Source organism: Chiloscyllium punctatum, chromosome 2, assembly GCF_047496795.1.
Source record: "Chiloscyllium punctatum isolate Juve2018m chromosome 2, sChiPun1.3, whole genome shotgun sequence".
NCBI lineage: Eukaryota > Metazoa > Chordata > Chondrichthyes > Orectolobiformes > Hemiscylliidae > Chiloscyllium > Chiloscyllium punctatum.
Genome location: NC_092740.1, coordinates 124,030,363 through 124,048,541, shown reverse-complemented (window position 1 = coordinate 124,048,541; position 18,179 = coordinate 124,030,363). Strand labels below are relative to the sequence as shown.

The 18,179-nt window shown below is 36.3% G+C and overlaps 1 protein-coding gene across 1 annotated transcript; it reads left to right on the top strand.

Moving 5' to 3' along the window:
• The first annotated feature begins 4,029 nt into the window (after positions 1-4,029).
• dnajc25 (DnaJ (Hsp40) homolog, subfamily C, member 25) lies at positions 4,030-16,707 on the top strand. Its single transcript, XM_072588103.1, has 4 exons — positions 4,030-4,350; positions 6,606-6,758; positions 8,685-9,155; positions 10,010-16,707. Exons 1-4 carry the CDS (start codon positions 4,030-4,032, stop codon positions 10,130-10,132), a joined length of 1,068 nt encoding a protein of 355 aa, XP_072444204.1. The 3' UTR covers positions 10,133-16,707.
• Positions 16,708-18,179: the final 1,472 nt, after the last annotated feature.

Here is an 18,179-nt window from a genome sequence, read left to right as displayed (position 1 = left end):
AAGAAGAGGGCATTCAGCTCAGTGAACCTCTTCAGACATTTAATGGAATAATGGCTGACCTGTAACCCAAGTCTGTTTACTCATCTCTTCCACATATAATAATACTTTTAGCTAACAAAACCTATCATTTAAAGTGAATAACTAACCAGGCATTCCATTGCTGTTTATGGAAGAATTCCAAACAGCTATATTAGGTCAAGTAACCAATGTGCTGTGAAAAAGATAGGTTTTAAGGAATACATTGGTATGAAAGGGGTGAAACAGATGGAGAAGGTTACAGAACAATTTTTGGAGTTTAGGACCTAGGACGTTCCAAAGTACTTAAACAATTAAGCACTTTTTGAAGTGTAGTCACTGATGTAGGCAACATGGCAACTGTTTTGTTCACAGTAAACTCCCACAAAAAAGCAATATGTTACTGAGCAGGTAATGTGGAATTTTAAAAAATATTGTCATTGAATTGTTTACATCCACCTACAAGGCAGATGTGGCCTACTTTTAGCATCTCACCAAAATGATATACTGTCAGAGCATTAAGTAAATTTCTCAGATTATGTGGATGATTACTTCGGGTTACATCCAGGAATTGAAGATCCATATCCTAAACACTGCTGATAGGCCGGAGTTAGAGTTCAACGTATCGATCCTGAATGTACTATAAAGTTAATCTCTAGGATTGGGTTTACAGCCACTTGTCTATGACTAATAGTGTACCTGACCTTGCTAAGAGCTGGGTTCCCAGAAGTATGGGCATATGCATTCATATGTTAAATAACAATTCATTGGTCTAAAAGTAAAAATAAATCAAGGAAGTCAAAAATATAATATTCATAAAACAGATATAAGTTATATTACAATCACCTTTTATAAGTCCCTTTAACCTTATAAAGACAGATTGTGGAGAAAGAAGGGAATTGCATCGAATTGAATTTATTGTCACGTGTACCAAGGCACAATGAAAAGTTTTGTCTTGTGAACAATGCAGGCCAATCACAGAGTTAAGTAGCATAGATAAGCAAATAATAGGTAAACAACAGCAAAAACAAAAACACAGGTACAAGCAAATGTATTGTGGAAGTAAGGAGAACAACCTGATAGGCCACTTTCTTGGGTGTTTTGACCACTGACTAAACTGTAAATGGAGATTAGAGAGGTGGAAACTTGTAAATTCTGACAACATGGCTGTATTGACAGTGGCAAATGATTTAACCTACACTGTACCATAACGTACCTTAATAAAGACTGATATAGTAAGTAAGGCCATACTTTGGGGAGGGAAAAGACTACGGATAAATTGAAGTTATGCTCTAGAAATAGCATTCTCAAAATGATTAAGCCAATACATCCTACCAGACTTTAACAGGGATGTTCCTAGTACCTTGAAGGAACCTTTGTATGCAAAGGATATAGCACAATATTTATTGGGAATTTTCTTTTTACCTCTATAGTCACATTATGGGATTCCGATGTGTTTTACCTGGTATAAGGAATCTTAGTTTCAGGCACAAGTGGTTTTACCTGGAATTGGAAGCCAAATATTTCACAAATGTGGAAACTGGCAGTAACTATTTAAATGAAAATTAGCTTGGATTTTATAGAATAAAATAAGTCAACTATTACAAGTTATGATAGTAAGGCAAACAAATAAGTTGTTAACATATTTACAATCCAGCCTAAGTATCCAGCTGTTTGGTCGATAATTGGGACCAGCTGGGATGCTGGCCTTTACCTCATGTGGTCTGGAATATAAATGATTGGAAATTGAAATACAACTATATAAAACACTGGTTATTTGGACTGCAATTGTTCAGCACTTTCTTTTTTAAACCTAGAATGACCCAAAATATTTACAACTAATTAAGTGTTTTGAAGTGTAGTGCTGTTGTAATGCAGGAAAAGTTGACCAGTCTGAGGGCATATCTTATGAAGAAAGGTCAGGGGAGCTAGGGCTTTTCTCATTGGAGTGAAGAAGGTTGAGAGGTGACTTGACAGAGGTGTACAAGATGATGACAGGCCTAGATAGAGTGGATAGCTAGAAACTTTTTCTTAGGGTAGAAATGGATATCACAAGGGGTCATAATTTTAAGGTGATTGGAGGAGGGTTATGGGGAGATTTCAGGGTCTTTACACAGAGTGATAGGTGTAGGGAATGCACTGCCAGCCATGGTAGTAGAGTCAGATACAGTAGGGACTTTTGAGTGACTGTTGGATAGGCATATAAAGGATAAATGCTGGATAGTACACTTGAGAAACTGGCCCTGCAAACCTTTAGAATAGTTCTATCAGATGTTACATATCTACTTCACAAGACAGAAAGCATAGATCTTTTCAATATCTAATAAAGAATTGGTGCATCCAACAGTGCAGTCCTCCCTCAAAACTCTGTAGATTTTTTTGTGATCAACTCTCTAGAGTAGAGGGCTTGAACCCATGCACTCCTGAAACTGGAATGTTAGTGCAGCATATTAATATCATGAGATAACACCATAAGCTTTCAATATTATTCATTATACATTTGGAAAAACAATGAACTGTTAATAATGATATTTAAAATTTGAATGATTTTAAGGAATTGAAGAAATATTTGAAGGGGACAAGATCATAGGGCTTTAATGGGGGGGGCTGGGGGAATCATGAAGTCCTTGATGTTGCGTTGACCTCTGAAACCAATCTGAAGCCCATCTAACCTACATTATTCCATTCTCGTTCATATACTTATCCAATGACCATTTAAATACCCTGAAAGTTGGTTAGTCTACTACTGTTGCGGGCAGTGTGTTCTATACCCCTACTATTCTCTGAGTAAAGAAATTACCTCTGACATCAGTTCTATATCTAGCACCCCAAATTTAAAGCTATGTCCCCTCGTGCGAGCCATTGCCATATGAAGAAAAAGACTCTCACTGTCCACCTATCCAACCCTCCAATTATCTTGTATGCCTCTATTAAGTCACCTCTCAACCCGTAGTGTTAGGTAAGGGGTAAATGTAGGAGTATGGGTCTGGGTGGTATACACTTCGGCAGGTCGGTGTGGACTTGTTGGGCTGAAGGGCCTGTTTCCACACTGTAACGTAATGTAATCTAATCTAAATTTCCTCTGAACCCTTTCCAAAGCTTCTACATCTTTCCTATAATGTGGTGACCAGAACTGTACACAATACTCCAAATGCGGAATATACTCCAAATATTGAAATACACCAGCTTTATGTAGCTGCAGCATGACCTCATGGTTCTGAAACTAAATCCCTCCACCAGTAAAAGTGAACGCACTGTTTGCCTTATTAATAACCCTATCAACCTGGGTAGCAACTTTCAAGGATTTATGTACATGGACACCGAGATCCCTCTGCTCATTTACACTACCATTAACCCAGTACTCTGCAGTCCTATTATTCCTTCCAAAGTGGATCACTGCACACTTTTCCGCATTAAACTCCATTTGCCACCTCTCAGCTCAGCAGCTTATCTATGTCCCTGTAACCTACAACATCCTTCGTTACTATCCACAACTCTGGCGACCTTAGTGTCATCCACAAATTTACTAACCCATCCTTCTTCTATGTCCTCATCCACATCATTTAAAAGAATGACAAACAGCAGTGGACCCAAATCAGATCCTTGCAGTACACCACTAGTAACTGAACTCCAGGATGAATATTTCCCATCAACCACTACCCTCTGTCTTCTTTCAGCAAGCCAATTTCTGATCCAAGCTGCCAAAACACCCTCAATCACATGCCTCTGTATTTTATTTTTTTTTCTTTCTTTATTTTTTTTTCTTTTTCTACAGTGAAAGACACAAGGTGAGCCTCTGTATTTTATGCAGCAGCCCACCATGGGCAACCTTATCAAACACTTGACTACAATGATGAAAAACAACTGGCCATTCAAAGGGCAAGTATATAAACGATGGGCTGAATGAACTCACTGCGCGGATTACCCGCGCGAACAAACAGCCGTTCGCGTTTGAAATTGTGACGTTTACCACGCGCGACCGCTGACGTAAACTGAAGCGCTGAGGAACTACGCATGTGCAACGACGTCGGTCGCCAGTTCGCTGACATGGCGTCGGCGAGCAGGCCGGCTGTAGTGGGGTTGTTGCTTCGATTTTGCGCCGTTACCTTCACGTTGCTGGGTAGGGTTGATGGCCTGGTGGAAGGCTTGTATTGCGGTGCCGTCTCCTGCTACGACGTCCTCGGAGTGTCAAGAGATGCTGGCAAAAGCGAGATCGCCCGCGCTTACCGCCAGTTGGCCCGGCGCTTCCACCCGGATCGGTACAGACCCACGGAGGCCGGGGAGAATCCCGAGGAGAAGTTCCTACTGGTTGCCACCGCCTATGAAACACTGAAGGTGTGAATTGGGCGCAGGCTGCATCTGGGGCCAAGGGCACATCTGTTAGAGAATGGGGTTGGGGGTTTGTGGGGGTAGGTCTGGTAGTGTTGATGGTATTGACTAGCTTGTTTGCAAATGTCAGCTACTGGCAAAATGAAACTTGCATCTCTGGTTACTGTGGCAGTTAATTTTAAAATGTGTAAAACCTTGAATGCTGGAATGAAAAGCAAACTACTTTGCACTGCATGGAAGAATGGTAGCTATCACTGAGAATTTGTATTTCTGTTTCTCCCTATAGATTTACTATTCCAAAGCACCTCACTTAAAACTTAGAACTGCTAGCCTTATTTCCAAATACATCATTTGCACAGTCACTGTCAAAGGATGAAATTGTAAAATGTATATATTTCATCTGCTGTTCTTGGTCATGAGTGACTGTTTCTAGCTTGTTGCAGTTTTATCACATTCTTTATTTGAAAAATGTCAAAACAATTGGTAAATTTCTCTTCTTGCTGCATTTGAGATTTTGAGCAAGAGTTGAGGAACTTCTCTGGAAAAGAGAAGAATGTGTGAAGTTGCATCACTGCTCATTGTCTTACCTCCTACAGACATATTAATATATCTGGAGTTGAGAGAGGATTATATTGGGCAACAAATGTACGCATGAAAATCTTGAAGTTTTTTCCTCCTTGCCTGTTGTCCGATGCAAGTAGAATCCAGGTACTTTCTGGTACATCCCTGAGGTGGTTTATATGAATGTTAACTTGTCATTTGACTTAGATAAGAGAAGGGAAAGAATATGTTGAGTTTGAAGCATTGTCTTTGGTCCATAGCTTCAGTCTTTGAATGGAGGTCATGATGTGAAATTCTTAGCCCATATGACCCAAGATCCGTATAGCACCTTTTCAGATCCTCAGGATGTAGTGAAATAGTTCATGTGATTAATTACTTTTGAAACGCAATCACGGTTATGTCGCCAAATGTGGCAGCAGTTTGGACGCATTAAAACCACCAATTTATCAGTTCTTTTGATGTTGACTGATGATGTTATAGCAGCCTAGGCAACTCTCTACTCTTCTTCAAATACTGCCATGAGATTGTGTACATCCACTTGAACAGGTCAACAGGACCTACAACAATATGTCTGTATTGCAGTGTAGTGAAAAATTAACCTGGATCGTGTTTGCAAGGCTCCAAGTCGAACTTTGTGACACAGATGGAAGTGTTACTCAGCTCAGCAAAAACTGGAGTTCAAACCTAAGACTTTTCTAACTAACTTGGTTCTCTTATGTATGCTTGAATGTAGAATTGTTAGGGTTACCAACTTAGTGTCATAGAGGTTTACAGAACTGAAAAATACCCTTCTGCCCATTGAGTCTGCACCAGTCAAAAATAGCCACCTACCTATTTAAAAAATCAAATGTATTCTTCCTAATTGTTGTAGCAAATAATTTTAAGTTGCTCGTTTGACACTTAAGGTGGACAGTTGTCAATGGAATACAACCTAAAGTTGCTGGAAATGTAAACATTAGTCCACATTAAACAACACCAAAGTAATTCTTGCAGTCTCGTTTCCAGGCTGCAGGAGAAAGCTGTCTCATAACCTTTGGTCCTTAGCTTTGGCTGTTTAGAAGTATCTTATTAATCCAGAAAATCTCGTCAGTATGACAGTAACAGACATTTTCCATATGTGTACATTGAGTGATCAGTTATCAACTACTGTTTCATACAATAACTTATTTCAAATTCATGCCCTACTAAATTTAGATCCATCTGTAATCACCTTGTGTTCTCATCAATTACAGGAACACTTTTTTCAGGACTCCTCCTTATTTGTCAGGTTTTACATGAAAACCAAAAATATTCTCATAGGTAATTGGAACAAAATTTTTTTGGTTACTTTGTTGTGCATTTTTTTAAAATCAAACCAATTTTGTTATACTTTCATCAGGAAGAACATTAGTTTCCAGTTAATTACAGTTTAAAAAGATCTCTGAGAGAAGCTTCTATTACATTGTGTTATATTTGGTATTAGTATTCAGTTTGAGTGGATTGCAGTCTAGGTGGGGACACCTTAAAGCCTGTGCTGCTTATTATACCTGTGATAGTTATCATACTGCACTTCCTATGTATAATTGGAGAATCTGTTGTAGAAACTTTAAAAAATGGATGTTACTGAAAGTTCATTAGTCTTTTTAATCAGTTGGTAATATTAGATTTTTAAAAATGACAGTGTTAGTGATTGCTTCTTGTTCTAACCCTGTTTCTTAAAGGATGATGAAGCCCGGAAGGATTATGATTACATGCTTGATCATCCTGATGAATTTTACAGACATTACTACCATTACTACAAGAGAAGGCTAGCACCCAAAGTGGATGTCAGAATAGTTATAATTGTGACAGTTTGTGCTATATCACTTTTTCAGGTAAGGCATTTATGCAATATGCTGTTCAGTTGCACATAAGTGCAACATGACTTGAACGACAATTAATGATGAGCATCAGCACGGTCATAAATACAATGGCTTATAGTTAGGTCTGACTTATACTGACATCATCTTAAGTGTTCTAATAACTTGCTTCCTCACTTATCTTTCTCACATGGTATTCTGTTGTTAACTGTATTTGCTGTAAATTTCCAGCTTAAATAGTTTAATTCAAATGGGAAATAATTATAAACTGTTTTAGAAATTAAACCATTAATTTTTGTGTCAAACAACTAGAAAAACTGGAATGATCCTTGTTGGAGGGGAGAAGATTAAGGGGAGATTTAATTAAGAAGCTAAAGATTGAGAGGTTGAGATTGTTGGAGAAACCAATTTCACTGACAGGAAAGTCAGAAACCAAAAATGAGATTTAAAATGTTTGGCAGAAACATTCAAGGAGGAAAATTTAAAATTGTTTTCTGTAGCAACTTGTTAAATTCAGATTGATGTAGGCTGATTAAATAAAACCATAGACTAAGATGTAACATCAGGAGCACATCAAATCTGCTCTGCCTTTCAAAGACTTGGTTGATCTCATAATCTTCAATTCCACCATAATTTTCACCATAATCGTTGATTCCCTTACTGGTTAAAAATCTGTCTGTTTCAGCCTTGAATGTGCATAACAACTCATCCTCAACATAGTTACTGTCAAAAGAAAATTACCTATGTAGTTTAAAAGGAGGAATTGGAAGGATAGTGGGGAATAGTACTAAGTGCATAGCCTTTCAAAGAGCTGGTTCAGGCACGGTGGGCCAAATAATGACCTCATGCTGCATTTTTCTGGGGACTGAAAGATATGGGCTATCTTATACATTAACAATTACAAAGGATTTATGTATGATAATGCTTCTCTTCTACAGCTGTAATGTTGAAGTAGTTTTAGTTTCTGTGGTGGTTGGTAAAGACAGGATACATTCATTCAATTACACACTCTTACCCAAAGGTATTGGGTTGAATTCCCATCATAAATTGCAAAATGGGAAAAATTTGCCATTTATTGAATCTCTTGGGTAAGCTAAATTCCTTCAGCGAGAGGAATTTGCCACCCATATTTTGTTTGGCCAATGAGTCCCCACAGTATGGTTTACACTGAATGTCCTCAATCTCCTAAGGGGAAAAATGACTTTAGTAAAGAGGGCAATTGCCATATGTTAAGAAACAGACTGCAGAAGTGTTAGGAACCATTGGCTGGGTTAAATAAAATTAGGGAAGTAAACTTTCAAGATATCTGAAAAGGAAGGGCTATACGATCATTCTGGATGGATAAATTCAGACTGAATAAATCTCCTTCCTCATTTAATTTCATGGTTGTTTTATATGTGTATAAATGTTTACTGCAAGTTTCCACACTTCATAAAATACTGCAGTAGCCTGTTTGTGTTCAAATTTATCAATATTCCTTACAGCCCACAAATTTTAATGCAGATAATAGTTTGCAGGCTTTTGGCAATTATGTTCATTGTGACCATTATGGAGCTGCAAGTAAACTGTCTAGTTACAATATATTTTTAAATTGTCAATGTACAAATTGATTTGGTCTTTATATCAGTAAAACAGTTATAGCAATTGTGGCATTAAACCGATGATGAACTACTCCTCTCAAAACATAAATCATTGGAATTCACTACACAAGAGTACGATGCACACTAAATATATTGGAGGAGACAGACGACAGATTTTAATTTAATAATGGGTTAAAGGGAGTGCACAGGAAAGTGGAGTTGAAGCCGATATGAGATCAACCATGATTATATAAAATGGTCAAGCAGGCTAATGGGGCTGAATTGCTGACTGCTGCACCTTCTTATGTTTATCTGCTAGCTGTTTGCACTTACGTATTTTTAATTTCTGTTGTTTTTGCAGTACTACAGCTGGTGGAGCAGTTATAGTGAGGCCATTCATTATCTCACTACTGTGCCAAAGTATAGAATCCAGGCCACAGAAATTGCAAAGCAGCAAGGCCTCCTTAACAAAACTAAAGAAAAAGGGAAAAACAGACGCTCTAAGGAAGAAATCAAAGAGGAGGAGGAGGAAATCATTAAAAGCATTATCAAAAATAACATTGATATTAAAGGTGGCTATCAGAAACCACAGCTATATGATATACTCCTCTTCCAAATTGTTTTAGCTCCTTATTACATCTGTAGGTATATAATGTGGTATTGCAGGTGGATTTACCGTTTTCACATAAAACAGGAAGAATATGGAGAAGAAGAAAAATTGTATATTATTAGAAAAAACATGAAAATGTCACAAGGCCAATTTGATAGTTTAGAAGATCATCAGAAAGAGATGTTCCTTGAGAGGAAGCTGTGGTTACGAGAAAACTTTGAGGTAAGCATTGTATGTTGCAACTTCAAGAATAGTAAATTATGTAAAGAATGCATAAAACTAAATTCCTGGTCTTTAAGAACTTTCAATCATATAGCAGTTCTGTAATGGAAAACTTTCAGTTTAAGACATTTGTAGTATATGCACCTGAACACACAGACAAAGAATTAAATCAAAAAATAATGCACATTAACAAGTGTAAAATTTAGTTGAAAGTTTGTGGTGTCAAACTGATCGATTACCCATAGGTCTAAATTGTTAGTGATGTAAATTTTTTTTGTATTGGGACGATTGCTGGCTGCATGGAAACCCTGGCAGAATTCATGGTGTGAGTTTTTTTTTTCTTGTTAGCTTTGTTTCCTGTATCCCTGAATTTGATTCCTTCTGCTGAGGTATGTCAACAGATGACAGTTCGCTCATGGCACCAAGTGGCAGTGGGTAAATGACAATGGATGTTTAGATTAGCATGTGTAAATGTCAGAAGGTTTGGTAGTGCTTGTAACGGAGGTAATGTTTCAGGGTGATTGATTATCAGAGCACAGGTGAAATGGTCTCATTGAATGGTGGAACATGCTGGAGAGGCTAAAAGGCCGACCTGTGTTCCTAGAGGATTGTGTCCATGCTTTTCCTGAACATTATTGGCCATACCATGTGTATAAACTTTAAGCAACATTCTTCAGACTGCAGTGAGAACTCTAATTATTTTATCTCCCATTGTATTACCTAACACTGGCTGTTTTAACTATGGATCCTAATATGATGATGTAACTCAGTATGAACCTGTTGTCAACATAGTCTTAGCTTCTCAAAGGGAAGCAGGATACAGCCGAATTGACTGACTTTTATTTAATTTTTAGGTTTATAAGCTGGAACAAGAGGAAGAACTCAAAAAGAAAGTAGCATCAGATCCACGATGGAAACGGTATCGGCGGTGGTTGAGAAATGAGGGGCCAGGGAGGCTAACATTCATCGATGACTAAATACCTCTGCCTTACACAAGTGTTTACAGAAAATGGCTTTTTATATTTAATACAAAACCTATTTTGATAATGAAATATAAATATCATTGATCTAATAACTCAGGATTTAGTTTAAACAGCATACAGCATTCAGTTTAATTACAGCCCTGTTACTATTTAGATTCACCCCACAAAAATTGCATTCCCAAATATCAATGGAAATGTGTACTGATATAGAATCTGACTGTGTTGTTTCTGTTATTCAAATTATAATTTTTGACTGGAAGGACTAAAGTGGACAAGTTTTGGTTGCTTATTCATTTTATATAAATATATTAATAGATGAGATGGAAATTGCAATGCCAAGGATTACTTCACTGTAGATTTTTTTTTATTATAAATTAAATGTCATAGAAATAAAAATCTAAATGTGAAATATTTAATGGTTATTTAGTTTCTAGGTGGAAGTTGAAATAATAGCTGTTTAAGATCAAATGGCAGCAGCTTTTATGGTGCCTGCAAGTTACAGATATATAAACTAGAAAAATCAGCGGCTGCTCAAATGCATGCAACAAGTTTGTGAACAGAAGTAGATTATAGTTTGTTTTTTTTTACTTGCACCCACTTTGTACACTATTTATAAATGGATGCAAGTAATTCTACCATTATAAGTTCCTAAGACATCTTTTAGATTTATTTCACAATTGTCAATTGAGCTGACAACTAGGGGTTGATGTGTGTTTCTTTGGGCATCTTGTTTCTCTTAACATTTCCTCCATAGGAAGGATTTGATAATGGTTTTGTGATAAGTTATTGAAAAGCTACTGCTGGTACCAAAACAGAATCATAGAATTCCTACAGTGTGGAAAGAAGCCATTTGGCTCATCTAGTTTTCACTGACCTTCCAAAAAGCATCCCACCCAATCCCCATAACCCTGTATTTCCCATGACTAATCTGCACATCCCTGGACACTACAGGATAACATAGTGTGGCCAAAGCACCTAAACTGCACATCTTTGGACTGTGGGAGCAAACAGAAGCACCCAGCAGAAAGCCACACAGACATGGGGAAAACATGCAGACTCCATACAGGCAGTTACCCAGGGCTGGAATTGAATCCAGGTCCCTGGCACTGAGGCAACAATACTAATTACTTTGCCACAGTGCTGCACCTGCCTATTGTGAGGTTTAGAAGAGAGCTATTAGAATAACCACATTATTTGCTATGTCCTTGCTGTCCTTTCCTAGTTATAGGATTTTAAAGCAAATTTAAATTTTATCATTTTTCTATCCATGAATGCTCATTATCTCAATTTGATTTTTAAAAAAAGACATTTAACTTTTTTCAATTTAATTGAATCACTCTGGGTATTAGTTTGGAGCGAACTGGTGCGTTGTTGTATCTGTAAAAGACAAAAATCCAAGAATAGCTGATCTTCTCTTTATGCAGTATACATTACGATAGAATCTGTGCTGAATTAAGTGCTTCCAGTTCAGAATGCAGTGACACTAATATGGAAGACTAATATAGCTAATCCCTAGTAACCACAGACTGGTTATCTAGAAAATGTTAATTAAAAGGCAGAATTCTGCGAATGTTGGAAATCTGGAAGAAATGCAGAGAAAGCTGTAAATATTCTTGGAGAGAATAACACCAACATTTGTGGTGATCAACTTGTATTATTAACTCTGTCCACAGATGGTGTCTGATTGTGTATTTGCAGCATTTTCTGTTTTTTATGCCAGCATATGTTGATAGTCCCATTAAAATTTTATATATGAAGTGAATGGATTGTAACAGATTTATCTCAAAACTTGGTCAGGAATATTAATATGTACCTGTGCCTAATGGTGTTTAAACTAAATTGAGGTGGACATTCAAAACAACCCATCTCCTAAGAAACATCTTCCTTCGCTGTCCATTCTAAGATAAATTCTCAGGCCAAGAGGTTTTACCCCTTAAATGTAAATTCGAAGTATTCTGTCATCATGATTTTGGAATGAGATACTAAATCAATTATCTTAATTACCCAAAAAATTAAAAAGTATGGCATTAAAGGCATAAGTTTGTCCTATTTTAAAGTTTTAAAAATATAAAATTAGCACCTTTTTGTTAAATTTCTAGATTTTGAGAATAATATCCACATACTAAACATTAGGGGCAAGTATTAATACAACAAAGCACAACCGACAGTTCAGAATGTCATTAACTGCAGTCTTTGAAATGTATTGCCAGTTAACCCACAACAGATTTTAGATTGGTAATAATACAATGAAAGATGACAAACGTTTTGTATGCCACTTGTATTGAAAATATGGGAGAGAGGGTGGGTTGCATTATCTGGTGGGTGAATACAATTTTTCTTCTCTAACAAAGATAAGTCACTAAAAGCTACTTTGCTTTCATTAATGAACAACAACTATGGCGGTGTTTTGGATTTAGAATTCAAAATGTCTCAGTTCACCAAAGATGCAGCAATAGTTTCATTGTGAGAATAAAGCTCTCACATAATTGGCTATTTAAAACCTGCGATTTGATTCAAAATTTGAATTTATTTGGCATCTTTAATACAGCAAATTATCCAAGGTGCTTCACAGGAAATATACAAAAGAACTTGCATTTATGTAGTGCCTTTCCTATCATAAGGATGACCAAAAGCATTGTAGAACCAATTAAAAACTTTGAAGTGTAGTCACTGTTAAAGGAAATGTAATGGCCAATTTGCACACAACAAGGTGGAAATAACCAGATTATCCTTCAATGAACAACGCAAGTTAAAGTATTGTCCGGACAGGCCCCCAGTTTAAAGATTAATCTGAAAGATGGCACTCCAGCAGCACTGTATTTGCATGTTGGCTGTGGATTTTGTGCTCAGGTCCTGGAGTGGTATTTGAACCCACAATCTTCTGACTCTGGGTAAGGATGCTGTCAAGTGAGGTGTGGTTCAGGAGAACAAGCAAAGTTTGACCCTGAATCAATATTAGGACAGCTGGTCAAAAATTTGGTCAAGGATCATGTTTTCCTATTACAATATCTAAAAAAAAAAGGACCTCTGTTTCTTCAGGAAAGCATAATTGCCTTCAGTGTGCTTAAATGATACTTATACAGATCAAGAAGCATCTAGGTTTGAACCATGGTCTTTGTTAGCTTAAAATTTGACAGGGTGTGCAGTAATACAAAATTTCCATACACCCCTGGTTTGGCAAAGGGAACATCAGGCTCCTGATTACTGATCGTTTATCTGCCTTGATAAGTATGCTGAGTGGATAACAACAGGTGAAGACTAGATTAAACTAAACTGCTTTAATTTTCCTGGTGTCACTGGTAATCCCCACAAGAGTTGATCTTATCAAGGTTTTACAGGTAAATTGTGACCACTGAGGCAACTGGTATTAATCTTGCCAATATTTATACCTTAGCCATTAATGTTGGGAAGAAAGTTCCAATGATTATCACATTTGGCCATGGGAGCTTGCTGTCAGCATTCTAACTGCAAGTTAAGATTGTTGCTTTTTCAATAGTGATTGCACTACAGCTCATTACTGCAAAGCATTTTTTTGATAGCCTGAAGTGAAAAGTTCTATGTAAAGGCAAGTTCATTCTTTCTAACTCTACCTCTGAAAGAAATCGATGCCTTAAGAGGAAATAATTGGTGGAAGAAACAGTTGATAGAATAGCATTGGTTGCACTTTGTTTTGGAGGCTGTAAGGTTTTGTTGGTTTGAATAAATGTTCAGCAAGATATGAAAATCTACATTTTGAGGGGACATGTTCTGGAAAAACTGCCTGTCTGATTTATTTTGTTGAAATTCATTGCTGAGTTTTGCCAAACGTTTCGTAATGCTTGTTCTAATAACATGCTAATTGGAATTTAATGACAGTTTCAGAATTAACTTACTGGAATTAGAATCTCTCTCTTCACTCTGTCTGACTTAATTTATTTCTTCTTGCTTTATACTGAGATTTGTTTTTTTGAATTATGGCTGAAATGTATTACTATATAGTACACCAGGAAAGTTAATCAATACGATTATCAAATTGAAACTGCTATGCTTTTCAAAACCTTTTTTCCTGATGCTCAGTCAACAAGACAATTGGACATTAAGTTAATTTATTGCCAGATAGTACTCAAATTATGAAGTGGAGCAGTGTCTGATCTATCTTTATTGTAGATTTGTGTGTAATGTTGGCTTGGTTTTATAATTTACATTGCAGAAAATGGTATAGAATAATATTTATCACCTTTTTCTAACAAGGGATCAGGATGCATACTTTTGGAGCTATTCCTGGAGGACATCTGTTGTGAAAGGTTTTCCTTCTAGTTTTATTTTATATAAAGTAAACATTTTATAATTAAACAAATGGAGATTTAAGTGCTGCTTATTTTTAAAATGCATTATTTTATGGATACTTACATATGTTGTAAAGACATTGAAAATTCCAGTATTTGGAAATAGACTTATTTTGAATCAAATGTTTAAAATGGTTTCAAATATTTTAAAAGCCATTAATTTGTTTGCACTTTAACATTATTCTTAAAATCAGTTCATTCAAGAAAAATGTACCTGTAGTGGCATGTTATCTTGCATGTGAAGAACTTTTTCTGCTCTGTATAATTATTTAACAACCTTATTACAGGATTTTGCTGGAAAAAAAAGATTCCTCTCAAGATTAGGAAATAACACAAAGGGGAAGAGCATACTGCTCACTGATTCTAGAATGAGAATGAAAATCTTGCATATCTACTGATTTGTACTCTTATGTAGCAGGATCTGTCTTTTCAAATTTGTGCTTTAATCCCTCCAATGGCCTTGCTCCTCCCAATGTCCATGACACTTTGAAGCTCCCTGTGCTGCTTCAAACTTTTGCAGACTCCCTGTTCCTTCAGCTGTCTACTGGTACTGAATTTTTCAACTCCCAAGGCCCTAAGCTGTAGAGTTCCCTCACTGTTCCTCCACCTCTACCTCATTATTTCTTCAAGTTGGCTTCTTTGTAAAATGTTTGGTCACCTGTTCTCCTATTATAGTGTCAGAGTTTGATAGTATTTCTACTAAATGCTTCAGATAATCCTGCTATGTTAAAGGTGCTATATTAATGCATGTTGCTGCAAAATTTCATTATTAGATTTTTTTTTAAATCTGCAAAAGCATGACATGGCACACATAAACAGTGTTCTCTGTGTTTTCCTTCTGCTATTGTTAAGGTTTAGATTTTTGATAGAAATATAACATATCTTTGCCTGATTTGGAAAGAAAGAAATTGTAAGTGTTCGTCTCATATGGAGGTTACAGCAAACGTTATGCAAAATGGCAAGTTTTTTGTTTTCCTGTCCACTCCCAGTTTTGAGAGATGGAAGTGGATAGTATATTCTATGCATATCTCTGAATAATGTGTTTAGCTTACAGTGGAAAGTGAGGAATATTAGGGATAGTCCAGGAATAAGTTTTTGCACAAATTTTGAGCCCATTGTAATACTGGGCATAAACAGTTTAAAGCTCATAAGCTTCAGTGGGTTAAATCACAATATGTCGTATGTTTGCAAACTACACCTCCCATATGAGGTCTTGAACACATTACGTAAGCATGAAGTAACAGTTGAGTATACAAAATATCATTTATATACCTATAGCTTTTTTTGTTAGAATATTTTGTTCTTTCTGCTTAGCAATACAGTGCTGTTGGAACTTGCATTCATACCTATGAGCCTAGTGTGTATGGTGGAGTAATATTACTCTACTTTTTGTTGATCTATGTCATTTACCCTATATGTTGAATTTGTCTTCTCTAAAAGCTCAAAAATATTGTGGCATGGTTTCAACAAATGCATCTCAAATTTCTAAATGCTTTTAATTTAAAACTAAATTTTTCTCAGTCATATTTTGGAATGTACTTTATGGTGGAGGCATGTAATGGGATGTGCTTCAAGCCCAAATAGCTGATGAAATGTATGTTTAAAAACTCACCATTTGTTTTATAAACTATTCTTGATAAGATTTGTTATTTATACATTGAGTAAATGGGATCTTTAATCAGAATCTCTGATTTGATTATGTCTTTCTAGTTATGCAAATGAAAAATCAATTATAGAAACAGCTTGTAACTACATTCATTTATTGCTGCTGTATTTAAATTGGTGTGTTTTGTTGAATAGTCATCCATAATCTGATAGTAACTGTATAGTTCACAAGTCAATACTGCTTTGTGGGCATCTCTATTTTCTTGCCATATTTAAAAGAAAATTAAAGCCATGCAAAATATCTCCAGGAAACTGCCTTCAAGAATTAAAACAACAGCTAAAGTAAAAATGAAAAGTGTCAAAGCTAATGTCAGCTGTGAGAAAGCCCTTTGTGAACATTTAAACAACATACTGGTGCCAATGCAAAGTGTCCAGTCTCCTAATCTTGAAATTTGGGAGCCTAAGTTGCTGGTTAATAATTTATTTCGATTTAAATAAAGAAAATATCCAGTAATCAGTTGCCTGCATACAATGACATTAGATTGTAAGTTAAAAGTTTTCTACTTCTGGTGGAACAGTGTTCCACCACTGTCTTTTGAAAAGTTTTAAATAAAAAAGAATTTGAGTATGTGTTTGAAATTGTTGACAATGAAATTGTTTTGTTGATTTAGATTTTACATAGCAGAGGGGCCAAATCAGGTAGTTCAGAAAGAGCAAGAGAAATTGCTACATCCAGGCAATAGTTGTACAAAGCTTAATTAGGTTTAATTAGACCTTTAGGAAAAGAAGTCTTTAAGGCAAAGAATTGCTCAATCCACATAGCTCAGTTGAGAGAGCATTAGATTAAAGATCTAACAGTCTCTGGCAAACCTGGATTTTGCCAATGATTAAGATTGTTTAGAGGCTACCTACCTCTGAGCCAGAAGGTACAGGTTCAAGTCCCACCTACTCCAGAGGTATATCATGACACATCTAAGATGAGGAGTTCCACACCTTTTTGATAATTTGTGATAGAGTGTGCCATCCATTGCAATAAGAGGGGTTTGAATAGTGTCTGTCCTTAATGAGATACCTTTGCATGTTTTGCGTTGTTACATTTTACTAAAAATACAAACTGATTAATGTCATAGTATGAGAGAGAGTTTCTAGAACCTGAGTGAACAGGACAAGCAGACGTGTATACTGCTTAATCAATCCAATTAAATGATTGTTCTTTCAATTTTTACGTTGTTACTTTCACAGTAGGTGCATTCAATAGCAAGTTGTTTAAAGTAGCCATGGAAAACTAACATTTACAAGATTTACCTTTTATAAATTTAAGGTACACAATAATTTAAAATATGAAGGAATAAAACATTTCTCTTGTAATAGTTAATTTTCAGTGCCAGTAACATTTTGACAGCACAATGAGTAGGATTTCTTAAAATGCCAACAAAAGATGCAAACGTGAACACTAAGTATGCAAAGAAAATTATTGGATGTGCTGGAAAACAAAGTTGTAAATTAGTAAGTCTGGCAGTATCTGTGGCGAGAGAGAGAAAGTTAATACTTCAGGCGAGTGTCCGATTGTCTTAATAGATCAATCACTCTTTTTGCATCAACTCATGCAATGGGTGGCACTTACTTTGATTTTAATATATAATCTATTGAAACATGAACTTAACTTCTGAGAATTAGTTGGAATTGAATTTTGTTTATCAAATGCAAATCCCTGAAGCCAAGATTTGGTCAGTCCACTAAATAGTCTGTGGGGAAGACAGCCCTCCGTAGTGAGCAGCTTTGTTTTTTTTGTCTCTTCACAAATGCATAAGTTTATACTGAAACCCCACTGGTGAAGACTGGCTACATAAGGGGCCTTGCGCTTGGATTGAGGTCATGCTTTAGTGTCTGGCCGTTCGTCTAGGTATGTATTTCTGATTCAACAATTACATTAAGGAGATAGAGAGCGATGGAATGCTGCTAAATCAGTTGACTTGGAATCCTGCACACCTGGAAGTACAAAAGAATTAGGTGAAATGGTGCATCTCTCAATATTGCAACCTGTCTTGAATCAGTTTAACATGGACCATTTTTGCCACAGTTGTTCAGGGCCTTCCATTTAAATGATTTGT